The sequence below is a fragment of the Takifugu flavidus genome, chromosome 6, assembly GCF_003711565.1.
Source record: "Takifugu flavidus isolate HTHZ2018 chromosome 6, ASM371156v2, whole genome shotgun sequence".
Taxonomy (NCBI): domain Eukaryota; kingdom Metazoa; phylum Chordata; class Actinopteri; order Tetraodontiformes; family Tetraodontidae; genus Takifugu; species Takifugu flavidus.
Window position 1 is genome coordinate 6,874,865 of NC_079525.1, and position 15,686 is coordinate 6,890,550.

The following is a 15,686-nucleotide window of genomic DNA, read 5'->3' on the forward strand; positions in this document are numbered from 1 at the left end:
TTGACCTCTTTGTCTGTTGCCAAAATATGAAAATACTTTTTTTTTTTTTTAAATGGCGAAGCCTAGAAATGATTGCTGCTCCATTGGAAGTGTCAGAGGGTGAAGGGTCCAAGATTGACAGAAAGTGAAGGTTGGGGAGTTTGAGGTTGTCCCGCTGCAGCTAACTAGTCTAACTAGTTCAGCAAGGCTATCAGCTAGCGTAGCAAATTTGTACCTGATCAGAGAGGAAGAGAGCTTAAAAACTGGAACATCATTTTCTTGCTTCATCCCGCTTCAATTTGGCTCTGATGCTGTTCACATCATATATCTGAAGCAGAATATGGGATGTGATCAGAAAAAGCTTCAAACTGGGCTCTAGGGGATGTAGCTGGCTCAGTCTTAGCTACGTGGTGAATCTATCGCTTTAACCGCCTGATGCAGGGAGACCCGGCGAGCGGAGCAGATCCGTGCTCGATTAACTGTGAACGTGCACCATATTGGACATGTGGTCGCTGGCCTGTTCCTGAGTTATTCTTTTTCTGGAGCCAGCTGTGGGCGATTTCAGAGGAGCGGGTAGCAGCCATGAGCGGGGGAGTGATGCGATGATCAGTTTCCAGTGTGAGGAGTTTAAATTATAATTCGGCTTCAGCCTGTAATATCGATTATTAATACTGCTGAATTTGACTTGAGTAATTGGGCCCTTGTTGACCAAACTTCTCCGTTTCCTTGTGTTCCTGTGTGGCGTTGCTGCTCCTCCTCCCACCACCACCTCCCTCTCCATGCAGTGACATCAGGTGCCCCCTGAGTGTGTCTGAACAGGTTGGGTGGTGAAACCCATCTGGATACACACATCAGGAGTGCAGAATGAGTCTTCCATTCTATTGCTTGCTAACCTACCACAGCCTCGTGACACCTTCTGACATCTTGTATTTGCCCCCCCCCCCCCCACTACTGTGAGCCTCAATAATTGATAAAGATAACGGAAAGGAACTGTATCCTGAGGTTGGGGGCACCTTCAACCCCAGGGCTCCCCTGTGCTCCTCGGCAGCTCCTCAGTGTTGCCGTTGATGATATGCGTGTTTACATAACCGCCAATCAATAACTGAACTGTAAAATGTGAAAAACTGGCCTTGAAATGTGAAACTATTTTGAATAATTCTTTCTCAGCCTGTGGCCTCCTTGTATCTTTTTAAATCCCAAAACCCCAACAAATGTATCTTGTTGCGCATCATTTTAATGAAAAAAGCTGGCTGTGGCCACCTATTTTAAGGGATCTTGCAATCACGTTCAGAGGAACTTTTCATTGTGGGCCAGCTTATTCCAACTTGAAGGTTAATCAAATGTTGCATCCTGATCTTCAGATTTTTGTGAGAAAAGCAAGGAAAGAAATCTCAATAAAATGTCGACTCATAGAAACAACAGAAACAACAAAAGCAACAGATTTCAGTTCAAGAGATTTCAGTTCAAATACCCAATTCATATCTATTGCGTCCTCAATCAAACTGAAGCCTAAGATTCGTTTATGTGTCGCTTGTTTCCCCCTAATTAACGACATCCAGTCTTTCTATTTCCACACATTGTCTGGAGGGACAGAAACTGCTCCTCCGGGATAAAACCTGCGCATATCTCAGTGGAACCTTTTTATAGTGTGGAGCTGTTTACTGATGCAGCGTCATCCTCTCAGCTTCGTCGTGTTCCTCTGCTCGGTGACCATCCTTGTGGCAGTGATGGCACCATCAATGTTCTGCTCCACATGGTCAATGTAAGCTGCTGACCAACAGCAGATAAAGCTCCATCTGGACCTCCGTCCTACCTAAGATGCGCCGCTCTCGGCGCCGCTGAGGTATCCTTCATGCTAACTAGGCTGTGTCTACGTAACAGCTCTGTTTTACAGTAAAGACTTGATTTATGGACATGGTTTCCCATGTCCCTCAGCACCGCAAAGCGATACGACTGAACACGGATCGCATTGGCGCAGATGCCCTATTTTCTTTTACCGGCCATCGATCCTGGCGCTCTGGTACTGTCATAAACTTGCTAATGGAGGATGTGCTGTGGTGATCACCAGTATCAGATATTTACCTCAATCGTAAGTGAGCGTGAATCTGCTGACCATCACCAGGCGCCCTGATGAAGCTGTGCTTGGGTTTAACGTTTTGAGGATGACGCCAATCGTGGCCTTTAACCTTGTTTTTGTTCTCTCAGCCAGCTTCATGGACTCTTGGTTGATACGGACCAGCAAAGTTAAATTCATTTTAAAGTCTAAAAGCTTATTTATATCCAGCTCTCACGTTCGCCCACGTTACTCCAAACCATCTGAGAAATTCTTCTGCTTAATGGACCTTTGTTGAAAGTGCTGCTCCTGGTGAAGTCAAAATAGGAAATAATTGTTCTCTCTGTACATCTGTTTGACTGTGGCCGTTCAGTTTCTACGCGAGGGTCACTCAGCTTCAGTCAGCCGGCTGGACTTCTGTTCTCTTGTTAGATGTCTCACCTCTCATCCACGAGGCCTCTTCAGCTCTTTTATTGAGGAGCGAATGAGGTGGTAGAATGTTGGTGGTTGGTTGCTCCAGGTTAACATAAATGCCGTCCTTTGCTCCTTTCTCCACTCATCTCTCTGCCTTGTAAATGCACTCATGTCCTCCAAGTTTTGTCTGTGGAGAGATGGTCTGGTGGACATGTCGGAGCACCACTGCTCAGCTTGGTCTTAGGTCTTTTGTGGTTTGGTTCTGGGATGTTTCTCTGGGTGAGGCCTAGATCTGCTGTCTTCTGTTACTTGCTAGTTTATTCTTAGGAAGGCTTCCAGGTTCAGCCACTTCTGCTCCCTTTAGCAACTATTATTAATGAACCAGTTGATGTTTACTGTACAGCAATGCTGGATGGCTGTGATTGATTTCCATGGTGGAGAACCTTCCTTCATCGGTGCTGTGCAGCCCCTTTTTTCCCTGCTGTTCTAATGTGTTGCCCCTTTTGTCTTTGTTGGTCTCAGAAACTTCAACTGTGTTTTCTCTGACCTGCATGAAATAACAGAATCAGTATGCCTGCAGCGCAGATGAGCCCTGAGGGTGCCTCGGGCGCTGGGCAGAACACCTAAACAGAGCTGGACCGGGTCCAGGACAGAAAATCAAACTGCACTTTTGCTGACTCTCACAGGCCCTCTTCTCAGCGTCCTGCCAGGCTGGAGCCGTTCAGGTGACGGGAAGACACAGAGGCTAAGGTGGCGGTGAGGAGAAAATGAACCAGGAGGCAGATTATTCGGTTGTCTTGGAAATAACTCCACTGCAGCTCTCCTCCTGTGGCCATTTACCCTGTTCACTCTCTGTGGGAGCCCCGCTGGGTACACAACGTTCTTCTGTCAGCGCCCAGTCATGTTTGCCTTTGTCAGAGCACCCCCGCTTTGACAAGACATCTTCTTCTGTCCCCTCTCACGCTGTTGCTCTTCAGCTCTGGCTTTCTCGCGTCGTTTTCTTTATTACTTTGATTCTACCTTTTTTTCCCTTCCTCCTGACCTTTAAATGCTTCGGTCTTCTCCGTTACTATCTGAGCAATTAGATCAGCCTGACGCACATGCCAAACGATCTGAGTGGAAGCTAAGTGACCCCCAGGGTGAAGCTAATTAGATGCAGCGAATCAGCCACAACATTAAATCCACTGAAGTAAGAGAACAGCGGAGTTTATCAGATAAGAGTTCAGGAATGGATCCAGTGTGGGCAGCATTCCTGGCATTCCCAGTGTAGGTATTCCAGTACAAGCATGGCTCTGGTCTCTCCTGTAGCCAATGTACTTTTCAGTTTTGGAAGAAAAAACTCTGGCCATCGCCTAATCATTTCACCATAAACCAGCAGGTTTGCCTCCCAACACACTTAAAAAAGTGAAAATATTATTCATAATATTTCTGTTGGTTTTGCCCGACCTCGCAGGCTAGAAAGGAGTGTTTTTTTAATCTGAATATTTGAATTTGTCATTTCAGCATCCATTCTATTGCAGTCAAAGGGGTCAAAATCTAGTAATCCAGACTTCTGCCTAAGGTACCAGTCTGTTCACATGTGCCCACTCATACAGAAATGGGAGAAGGGATGGAGTTGATGGAGAGTGTGAGAGTGCAGAAGGAAGCGTGACAAAATGGGCGGTGTGTGTTTCTTTGAGGTGTCCACAGTTGTGCTGTCAGGGTTACGAAGGCTGAAACGGCCTCATTGTGCTGCAGAGTAACAGTTTACAGCTGCCGAAAGGGTGAAATTAAAATTAAATATGAGAAACTGTGGCGATGGGCTGTCTGTGCTGCTCAGTGATGCAGAAACATTAATAAGATGGTTGTTTTTGCGGCATTTCCAGCTTCGCGTGATGATTTTAGTGGTAAAAGGTTCTGTAGATGAGAGACTTTCAGCACTGATGTAGCTGATGTTGCTCAGGCACTCACATTCCTGCATTAGCAGGGAAATTGGAGAGCAAACACGCCAAGGCACAGTAATCACATTTACTGCTGCACATTATTAAAGAGAGAGGCTTGAAGTTGAAATGATGCACAAACACTTCTGTGGCCTTTGTTCTGTGTATGAGGATTATGAAGAGGAGGAGCAATGAGGAAAATACTTTCTGTATTTATTCAACTGTTTAGCTGGAGAGTCACAGTGGTCCTCCCTCACCTGCGCTTGGCAGCAGGAAAAAATTGACATTTTTTACAGTGGAATTAAATTTGTTACGTAACAACCAAATAAAATTGTTTTGGATTAACTAGCTGAGGTTTTTCTGAGCTGCTAAGACACTTTAATGCTTTGTAAGTCTCTGTCTCTGTCTCTCTCTCTCTCTCTCATCCCTTCATCTCTTCCCCTCCAGTCATTTCCACCTCTTCATACGATGGCAGTAAATAACATCAACTTCACAAATTAATTCCCCCTCAACCCTCATTGGCCTCCTTCATTGTCTCTACTAGGTTTATGGGCGAGCTCCTCTATCAATTACAGGCTAATTCTGTTAGCTGTCATGTGGGGAGTGTTAGTTTATGAAAACGCCAGCTCATTTTAGAGAAACGTCTTTGCAGCGACGCCTAAGTGGTACGGCTTTTGAATAAGAATCCATTAAATCACTATGTGTATATATAAATGGGTGTTTTGGCATGATGTAGATCCAATAACAAAATAACGAACCATTGTTTATTTGTTCTGTTTCGATGCTGGAAATAAGTTTAATTGCTAATTAACAGAGTGGACGTGGAAATCCATCAGGTTTTTTTGTCATTTGCCCCATTATAATTTATAATATAATAAAATAAATTAAAATATAATTTCAGTGCTTCGTCAAGGTAACGGCACAGTATGATTTCTGTCATTTGGATTCATATTCAAAGGCAGAAGTAGAGTTGCACCTCACGCTCTTGACTGATGAGTTAAATCGCTTTGTGTGAATAATACAGGACTTTTGAGTCATGACCTTACTTTACAGTGTTTCCATAGAAGCCACAAAAACTACAGCGCTGATATTTGCATCTGATTTCATTTACAACAAACAAGTGAGAAATCCAAATCTCCTAATACACCAAAGACTCTTTCTCCTTTTCTGCTCCCCCGCTGCTGATACCCGATCAGATTCTGGCCGTGATTTCAGGAGAAGCTAAGTGAGCAGGTGCAGGTTTGGTTGCGATGTTGTGACGAAGCTGAAGCTGACACAAAGATGCAGATGAACAATCGCTGGCCAAAGGCCAGCGTGCGGAGGAGGAAATGGTCTGCATTGCACCAAAATGGAGTTGCTGCCTCTGGGCTGCCCATCTGGATGAACCAGCCATGGAGGTGCTGGAAAAACACTCACACGTGCTTCTGATCTGACGTGTTTGGACACTACAGCAACATTTTCCACCGTCGCCAAACTTTGGTCTGAATCTGAGAGGAAAAGTGCATGTTCAGAGGCAGCTGGTGAAGACGAGTGCAGCTTTTTCACTATCAATGAACCCGATCGAAGGTTATCAGCCGTGGAAAACTTTGCAGGAGGTTTCATCATCCTGTGTCACTGCTTTTGATGTTTCCTTTGTTAGAAGAACGTGAATAATAATAACTCAAACCTCTGATCTTTACGTTCGTGATGTTTATGATGCGACAAAGCAGCAAAATACCGTCATAAATCAAAGCATCTTCTATAAAATGCATTTTTGATAACTTTAGAAACAGTACAGACATCTGCGTAGCCATGGTAACAATGTCACAGAACAAAACAGTGATTTTATTCATGCATTTCTTCTGTAATGGATACAGCAGATACTGACAAGGTGTCAGGGTGCCGGAATCAGCAATCAGACTTTTCCCTGGAGATTTTCTACAAACTGCATTGTGGAGAGGTTTAATGGGAACCAGTATGTGCTTCTTTTACCATATCATCCAACAGGTGCATCACAATCTTATGCAGGGACCTGGATCTTTGTTCTCTGTATAAGGAGACCACTGCAAATGTTAGGTGGAAGAAAATGTCCCTGGGTTATAGTGGGAGCAGCGCTGGGCTCTGTCAGGCCGCTAAAGGCTTTTATCTGGGGTTGCCACTATCATGACTGCTTTCTTTTGTTTTTTTCTGGCATCTTCAGTTGGATTAGTGGGTCTGTTGAGGTGCAGTTTATTAGCCTATTTTAGGTCACTCTTATCTCTGTACTTGTGTATGTCTGAGACAGACAGAGAGAGAGAGAGGCCATTAGCCTTCTTCATGGTCTGGAGTTGCACTAATGAGGATCTGCAACACATCAAACCACATCACCGTCATGTCATCTAGCAGTTTCCTGTAGATAAAACACGTGTGACTACATATTTGAGTGTGTGCTTCTTTGGACAGTGGCTTGGATTTTCCTTTGATGTTTATTAGGTGCTTTGGAACTGAATAGCAGGAGCGCTGCGTGCACGTTTTTGACTCTATCTTCACTGTCTCTACCTTTTGCTTTGGCTCTTTGCTGTGTCAGACAGTCGTATCCTGACAGAAGTAGCCAGCAATGATGCAAAGTTTTCCTTTATTGGTAATTAAATCTAGGCTGCATTGCTCTTCCCCCATGTTTCACAACTACAGAAGTATTGGGAAATCACCATGATGCCAAAAGATTTGTTTTTGATGTGGATCTTTAATCTCATTGAAAAACACATGGCATGAGATTACCATAAAATCAGGTCCTGTTTGTTCCCATCATCATACTTTTCCCCATTTAGAAGCATCAATCCTTTAAATTCTTTAGGTCATTGCCAGTAAGCGATGCAGAGCAGCATAGTTCTGCATTAGCCTGATTAGTCCTTAGAGTAAAATATATATGTGCAAAGGAGAGCTCCATCAGCTTTAATTCACCCAGGAATAATTCACCGTGTGCAGACGCTGCTGCCTCTCCTCTCTCCTGCTGTTATGGCATGTTGTTATGGCGTACACTTTGACCCCTGGCTTACACAGCGCAGTGATGTATGAGGCAGCTGCTGGCAGGTGATGAGTAGAGATCAATTTATGTCTGACACATCACATTAATCACAAGTAAACACTCAGAACCAACAACGGCACCCAGGAAATGGCTGCGATTTTTACGGCTTTGATCTGAGACCGCTGAGCGCACCCATAAACGTTCTTCTTCTGCTGGAACGAATTGCTTTATTTGTTCCGATCAATTATTTGTGTTGATGTATGTTTTTAAAGTTCAGCTTCGTTTTGCTTCTTCAACAAAAAAACTACAATTATTTTCATCCCTTTTAAGGTTGGAATTCTTAAAAGTTCTGTTGAGATTTTGTGATGACCAGAATTTCAGTGTTGGTCATTGTCGGTTTGAAAAATTTCCAAATTTATAGTTATGGAAAAATGGAAGATGACCTAATAACCCTTTTGAAATGCACTTTCCCGTAGCTGTTGTCAGATTGGCCAAGTGGTCGAAGTCGCCAGACTCAAGATCTTCTTCTGATTGTACTGAGAATTCTGGTCCTCCCAAAGGAGGCTTGGGTTCAAATCACACGCCTGACAGGAGTTTTTCATAATTCCATTGTAGGCAGTGACAAAAAGCTTATGCTAACTTCCTATTAACTTTAAACTAATTTATTGCTACAAAAAGAGACAGGACAAAAGCTAGAATGTCTTGTCTGCGCATCGCAGGCTCTCAAAAGTCATGGAGCTCTATTAGTTGTACTTCAGGTCGTGCAGATGTTACAGAGGAACATGTACCAGCAGCATCATCTGCCTTGAGAAGCACAGAAGAGTCAGAGCAGCTGTTCCCTAAAAAACTCTCTGGCTGCTTCACATTTACCAGCTGCACCCGCAGCCGCTCAGTGGGCTGTTGACCAGAAACAGCAGCCTGTCTGGAGTGTCACATCTACGGAGCGAATGTGTCAAAAAAGAAGATTCCTCAGCCATTTTGATGCTTGTTGATGAATCTTTGAGGCTCCAATGTGACCTGCCTGCATCACTAATGTGTCAGGATTGTTAGTGTTTTCTTGCCAGAATTTAGGAGTTGTGCCCAAATTGGCCTCGGTGGGTATTGGTAGAAATTCCATCCTTTTAAAGGGATATCCTTGAGTCAATGCTTTCACCTGGGGTTCCTCTTCCGTTGGTGCAAGAAGTTCCCGCCTGGTAGGAGACAAAACCTGGTTTAAACTCCGCCTTCAAGAACTGCCATCAGAGTTAGTTTTTTCCTTTACCTCATGAGTTGTGCCTAAAGTGGTATTATGACGAATTCCATCCTCTAAAGTGTCAGTTGCCACTCAATCTCCTCAGGACACCCACTGCTCCCCATCTAGCTCTGCAGTATTGATCCCTCTCCACAATAACCTCTAAATAACCCAGCAGCTCCAACAATTTCTTTCATTAGTTCCTCATTTTCCTCCCAAAGCTTTCAGCAGCTGATGCTCACTGTCCTTCCTCTCCCGTTTGTGGCTGCTGGTCTCTGCCGTCTTGCAGAAATATATTGGAAAAGAAAAATCACCGTCTGCTTTGATTGGATTTAAGACCAGTTTAATCAATCTGGAGATTGGAGTGTATTTACAGTTGATGCTGTAATCCAGTCTGGTGGCTGATGTCTGAGAATAATTTATCTGTTTGTTCCACAGAAGATATATCCCCCATTAATCTGATTAAATTAGTAAACAAATCTTGAACCGCTCACATTAAGACCCCTGTTTACGGTTGGATTGTTCTGTGTTTCTTTAAGAAAAACACTTAAATCTAATCCAAGGATTTATGCAAATGTGTCGTTTAATGCTGATGGGAGCATCCACCTCCAGCGAGTATTTGCGGAATCAGTCTGCTTAAAGCTTTTAACTGCGGCGTTCACTGATGTTCAATGACAGCAGGAAGTTCAAAGTCTCCACTGACCTCTGAAACTCGCTGTGGCCTCAGCACGCTTGAGATGTGACACACAATGACTCAGTTGATTAAAAGTTGGCCAATGTTTTCTCTTCTCAGATTGCTCCGTTGCCATGACGAGCGAGGAGGAGGAGGGGGCCGGCATTGCAGCATCGACACCATCAAGAGCGGCAGCGGCCACCTTCGAGGGAGCAACAGCAACTGCAGGGGGCGACGGCGAGGATGCTGCCGCTTCCTCCTCCCCTCGGAGGACCTCCACTCATCACCTCCTCTGTCCTGAGCAAAAGGAGGAGAAAAGTAAAGGAATAGAGGAAGAGGAGGAGGAGGAGGGGAGGATCGTGCATGAAGAGAGGATTGAGAAGGAAGAGGATGAGGAGATAGTGGAGGCAGAGGAAGGTGACGACGACGACGATGACGATGATGATGATGATGATGATGGCAGCAGTAACACCAGTATGCTGGTGGTTCCCTACCCTGAGCTGGTACCGGTGGTCTTCTTCTGCCTGAAACAGACGACCTGCCCCCGCAGCTTGTGCATCCGCATGGTCTCCAACCCATATCCTTTCATTACTGTCGAAGATCCATCCATCACATCACTCATTCGCGGGTTTTATTTCATTTTCAGCAAATATGTTGGATTTTTCAGCGGCAAAGTCATACAAGTGGGGACTTTTTGCATGTTTCTGCTCAGGATGTAAAGCCAGTCGGAGGTCTTTGGTTTCTCATCTGCATGAGAAAGCATCGATCAGAAGACAATGAACAGGTGTGTTGCTATAGCACCTTCATAAATGAGGAGTAATGCTGGGAAATCCAACCAGGGGATTTACGGCATTGGGGGAAAACCTGTGACCTTTACTTAAAGAGTTGAAAATCAAGGTCAACTTGAAAATGCACCAGCTTCAACTGTGGCTGCGGTGGGAAAGGGCGGGGGGGCCGAGTTGATGCTCAGGCAGCGAGTCTTCTGAGTGAGGGACGTGTGGCCCTGCAGAGCTTTTCTGCCTGGCAGCATCTCGCTTCCATGCCCTGCTGCAGTCAGTCACAAAGGGCCGAAAATACATTTAGATTTCAGGACAATCCACCTGCGTTGGTAGCTGACGCCAGCCGGGGACGGGACGGCGGTGACAGGGCAGACGTTTCTGAGGTGCAGAGGTCGAGGTGACGATCAGGCAAACCTCACGGTGAATTTGGGATTCATGGATAGAAAGTTCACGAGCTGGATCTGTGAGCAGAGGCTGAGGGTGCAGAGTGTGCACGTGAGACACTGGATATGCATAAAACGCCCGAGCCAAAACAAGATGAGCATAATCGGCTCTTTCTGATAAACTAGTCTTGATCCCTGCCTAACTATAAAGAGATGGAGATAGGAATGTTTACAGAGGCACAGCATTCCATTACACAGGCTTCCCGTCCATGTCTGGATGGATCTGACATTAATTCCTGACCCCCCAAAAAGGAGGAAAGAAGCAAAAATCATTATCTGATGGAGCTACACACCAGCAATTATTTCTGCTCCACTTTTTCTTGTGTTCCCACATTCAAATAAGGTTAATAAGTAAACCTTCTCCAAATGAGCTGGTTTGTTGTGTCATTTAGAAACAAGTTGTGTTTTGCTGCTGCTGGTCTAATTATGCTGTTGCAAATTACATATTGGTGTCAGGAGAACATGCTGTCAGCAGAGGGTTGTTGGTCTCAATTTCTCTTCTGAGACTGAAAAGAACACGCTTTCACAGAAGACTACAGCAAAACACGAACCTAAAAGCTTCAACACCTGCATTCTCCCGCAGATTATTGTCTTCTAGCAGTAAATATGCTGATAAAATGGTTAATGCTGCACGTTATGTCTCTCAGCGGGATGCTTACCAAGGAAAATGGCCAGAAAATAGAATATTTAGATGATTTAAACCCACGTCGACTGTGTCTCACTGTATTTGCAGGGTTTGGGCAGGAAACTCAGAGCTTGCTCCACTGGGTTGTGACCTAACAGCATGCTTGATTATTAATAAATGTAACTCTCACACACTTGACACTTTCGGAGCGACTTCGTATTCAGGATTTAATGTTGCCGTGTTTGCTGCTGAGTTTGGGTAAATTCACCCTGTCTGTGGCTGCTTTTAAACAGTGAGTCAATCACATCAGCGCGTCAGAGGACATGTGAATTAGAAGTGCAGAAAATGTGCGCGTTGGTACTTTGTGTGTTCTTGTTACATCCACAAAAGGAAAAACGCTGGTATTGACCTGGACCACTTTGTCACGCGGTGAGGTCAGAGCGAGAGGCGCTGTGGATTGATCCCCATGTGAAAGCCTTTGTTTGTATCAATCCATTTGTGTGTGTGTGTGTGTGTGTGTGTGTGTGTGTGTGTGTGTGTGTGTGTGTGCGTGTGTGTGTGTGTTTAGCTTCATTTCGTTCCTATTGGCAGAATGGCGGCACAGGTTTAATTTACAAAGCCATACTGGGAAACATTCCCGTATGGATTCATAGCATATTTTCCCAAATAGCCTGGCTGCATATAGCCGCTGGGAACCTACGAGCCTCCGGGAATTGACACGCTGTGTTAACAGTGGAATGATTTTTATTTTAAGTCAATGTTTGTAATTTATTTTGGATCTCCAGATGATGGAAAATCATGAATAAATCCACAAGTAGGGCAGAACGTGTCGAAGTTTAAGGGTCGGGGTTAGGGATTATTTGTGGAAAAACACGGAGCAGAAATCCGCTACCAGAGCCTTTAACGTGAATTTATATCAAAATGTTCCGGTCCAAATCAAGTTCATTCAAAGAAAAAAAACCCAGGCAACACTTTAAAGAAAAACAATATTCTCTGACATAAGACCCAAAGCTGCTAGCTGAGAGTACTGAGACCTCATCAGACCCCTTAGAACTCCACAGAATATACACTTAATATGTTCTAACATAATTTAGTCGGATGTTTTGGTGTTGACAGTGTTCTTGCAGTGTCTATTTCTGCTCATTTCCTAGCAAATAGTAAATAATATAGTATATTTCTCATGTATCTGTGCTCTGGAAGTAATAAGTGCTATAATCCCATGCAGGTGGCGCCCTGCTAATGTTAATCTGTTAGATTTAAGGGTTTCTTTACCACCTTGTAAATTCTTTCAACAAAGCGTGTTTCACTCTTATTGCACATTGTTCTTGGTCTCAACACACTTCTCCAGGGAAAACATAACAACAAAGACTCTTTCCTGCATTACGCACTACGAAAATTTAACCCTAAATTGTGCTTGGGGGGAAACGAGTCAAGAATCGGGACAGAAGCGGTTCAGATCAACGCTGCGGTCGTAGTTTTTCAGTGTAACGCTCAGGAAACGAAGGCGCGACCACAGCGAGGCTGTTTGAAAGCGCTGTTTGTTTTTTCTAAATCACACATTTCCCCGGCCGAATCAAACGGCAACTCGCATAACAAATGAAACGTCAAGGAAAGCCCGTCATGGCCCGTGGTTTCACTGCAACACTTTAAACAAAGCAGTTTCCAGCTGGAAGAAGAGTCATTGTTTCCACATCTGCACGATTCCACCGAGGGATCGCATTAAGCAGCTGTCACGGCCCAGTTCATTTACATAGACGGGGAATAATCAGTGCAACACGGCTGACGGGAACAATACCCATCACTTCAAAGCTGCTCTCCACATCCCAACCAGTACCTGCGCCGGAGATGGGATCAGCGATACTGGCTGTGTAAAGAGAAATGGGGCACCGGGGCTGAATCTATATTGTGCTCCAAACCAAATCTGATCGCAAAGGGAAGGTCAGATTAATAGCTTCCAATTTACTTTCAATCTTGCCAGGACCAGCATATGTGGCCCGCAGTGCTAACACCATTACTGCGCGCGTGCACAATCATACACACGCAGGCGCGCGCACACACGCACACACACACTGCAAAATTGTTGAATTTGGTGGCAGAAAAGAACTAATTCTGATGCTCTTGGACCAGGCTGAATATGACACCCTTCTCCTTGCTAGCCAATCCCTGAGCAGAAATGACCGCAGCACCTGTGACAATTGCACGCACACGCCGCCGTTTGGCGTCATCGCAGCTTCTCCACGTTTTTCTCTGGACCGCTGGGATTTTGAGCAGCGTTGGATTATTTCTTTTATCTTTGCAGAACGAGCTCTGACTACATATTTTAATAATGAAGCCAACATTGTCGTGTTATTTTTATCTATTGTTGTCCATCAAGAGTCGCAGATAAAAGTGTTTTTAGTTTTGTGGAAATCTTATAATGTATAGAGGTCAGCGCTTCCACCTATAGAAAGATGATGCGGGGTGTGTGTGTGTGTGTGTGTTTGGGGGGGTGTGAAGTCAGGGGAAACAGATCTGACAGCAAGTCATACTATGGACGCTCTAACAAAATGTAGAGAAAATGCATCTGTTGCCGTCAACAACTGGGATGGATTCTGTTCATTTGTTTTCCATTTCCTCAGTTTATATTCATGTTTCGACGTTTTTTCGGCTCTCTCTCTCCTCCTTTCCTGGCTGGATTCTTATGGTAATATCAGGGTTCATTATGCTAATGTAGCTGCTAATCGCTATGCTAATGTTAATATATCTACCTGTCAGTGGTGGGAGAGGCTGCAGACAATGACCCATCTTCTCACCGTTTCTGACTTCTTCTTTCGTCCTGTATTGCTCCAATTTCCTCATTTGTTTCTCCATTCAACCATTCAACGTCTTTTACAGATTTGAGCAAACGTTTCTTATCACGATTCTAAACTTACACCCAAACATTTCCCAAGCCATGTCCTGAATATTCTTGAGGCTACGTGCCTACTGAAGACTTTACAAAAATGTCTAATATTCCCCCGTGCTAACTGACACTTTTCGGCTTAATCGACCAAATGAGGCTAATTGATAAAATTCCATCTTTTCCTCAGTTTAAATTTCCAGTCACGCCCAGAAATCAATTATGCCCTGGTTTCGCTTTGGTCTGGTTTTAAATGCCGTCTTTGTTTTTAAAAAAATAAATAAAATAAGTCAATGCATGTTGACTACATCATATGTTGGAGGGTATTGACCCTGGACAGTTTGGCTGGATCTTTTGGTCTAATCGTCTTTGTATCATTGATCATTTTGTGGTAAAACACTTTTGTAATGACCTCACAATGCTTTTTACCTGATTTCTCCTCTCTTGCTGGGATTCAGCAAACAATAGTGGTGAAAGATGATATATCTGGTTCACACAGAAACACTCGGAACATTCCAGGAACAACAACTATAGAGCATATGAAACACGGAGAACTGTTGAACCTCAAATAACCAGTCCTGCTGCTCTGACCTGGGAACTTTACTGCAGCACAGATAAATGATAAATGAATCCAGGAATTTAGGGATGAACAACTGACAAACAGAACTTTGAAAAAAGTAGCGAGCTCACATCTGAGTCTCATCCTCCGATCACCAACTCTCTTCTGCTCCAGGTGACCCACGCTGTAAATATCCTACTGTACCGCTGCTCCGCTCTCACGCTGGCAGCTGCCAATACGTATTAATGCCAGTGTGGCATCGCCTACTGGGCCCGCGGCAGCTGAAATAAAAGACTGGCAGCCTGCAGAGAGGCTGTTGTGGATGTGTGTCATAAGGTAACGATTCAGAGGGGATGCTGAGATGTGTGTGCATGTGTGTGTGCGTGTGGGAGAGAGATCCCTGGCTTTTGCTTACCCACAGCTCACAGTCATCTGTGTCACCATAGTGATGTATTGGAGTCAGGTGGTCTGACCCCGAGCGGCTCATGAGTTCCCTCGGTCCGGTGTGCAAACTGTGTTATTTATAGTTCGTGCAGCAAACCTCTGGGGACCAAACAATGACACCAGTTTTCTTTGAGGAATTTTGAGTGCTTTTTTTAAATAGATTTTTTTCTTTTTACAGTTTCTACCAGAAATCCTGCGATAATCAAACCTGCTGAATGATCTTTTTTTGAGTCCAAAACCTCCAACACGTGTCAAAGTTTCATTTGTTAGCCCAGATGCTAACCTGCCCCTGTGGAAACATCTGACCAAACACCTGATGTCCTTCCAGGAAAGAAAAAAAAACACTGCACACACCTACAAAACCTTTAAACACATGTAGGGTCCAGCCGGTGGTCAACCTTGTCCTTCCCACCAAGGAAGCTTCACACCTTCAGGCCGTGAGCATATAAACCAAAGTCCTGGAGGTCAAGTCTCCCTCACTCTCTAGCTTCAGCTTGTTGTCTGTGACTCTCCAACACTCAATAATGAATTCCACCAAAATAGAGTTTAGAAGTTTTAGGTAAATCTAATTTTCTGTGGCATTTTTAATGAAGTAGCTTTGGGGGAACTCAGTCAGATGAAGATGTTTGGTGAATGACAGTCATTAGTCGGTTCCATTAACACTTGCCTGCGATGATGGCCGCCTGCGTGTTGCTGTCTGGGGAAG

The 15,686-nt window shown here is 44.4% G+C and overlaps 1 protein-coding gene across 1 annotated transcript in view; it reads left to right on the plus strand.

Moving 5' to 3' along the window:
* The window catches only part of LOC130527240 (voltage-dependent T-type calcium channel subunit alpha-1I-like), a 103,358-nt gene that overhangs the window by 15,094 nt on the left and 72,578 nt on the right, over positions 1–15,686 (plus strand). The window contains 1 exon segment of the mRNA XM_057035510.1: positions 9,373–9,828. Coding sequence (XP_056891490.1) covers positions 9,387–9,828 — 442 coding nt within the window. The 5' untranslated portion in view covers positions 9,373–9,386.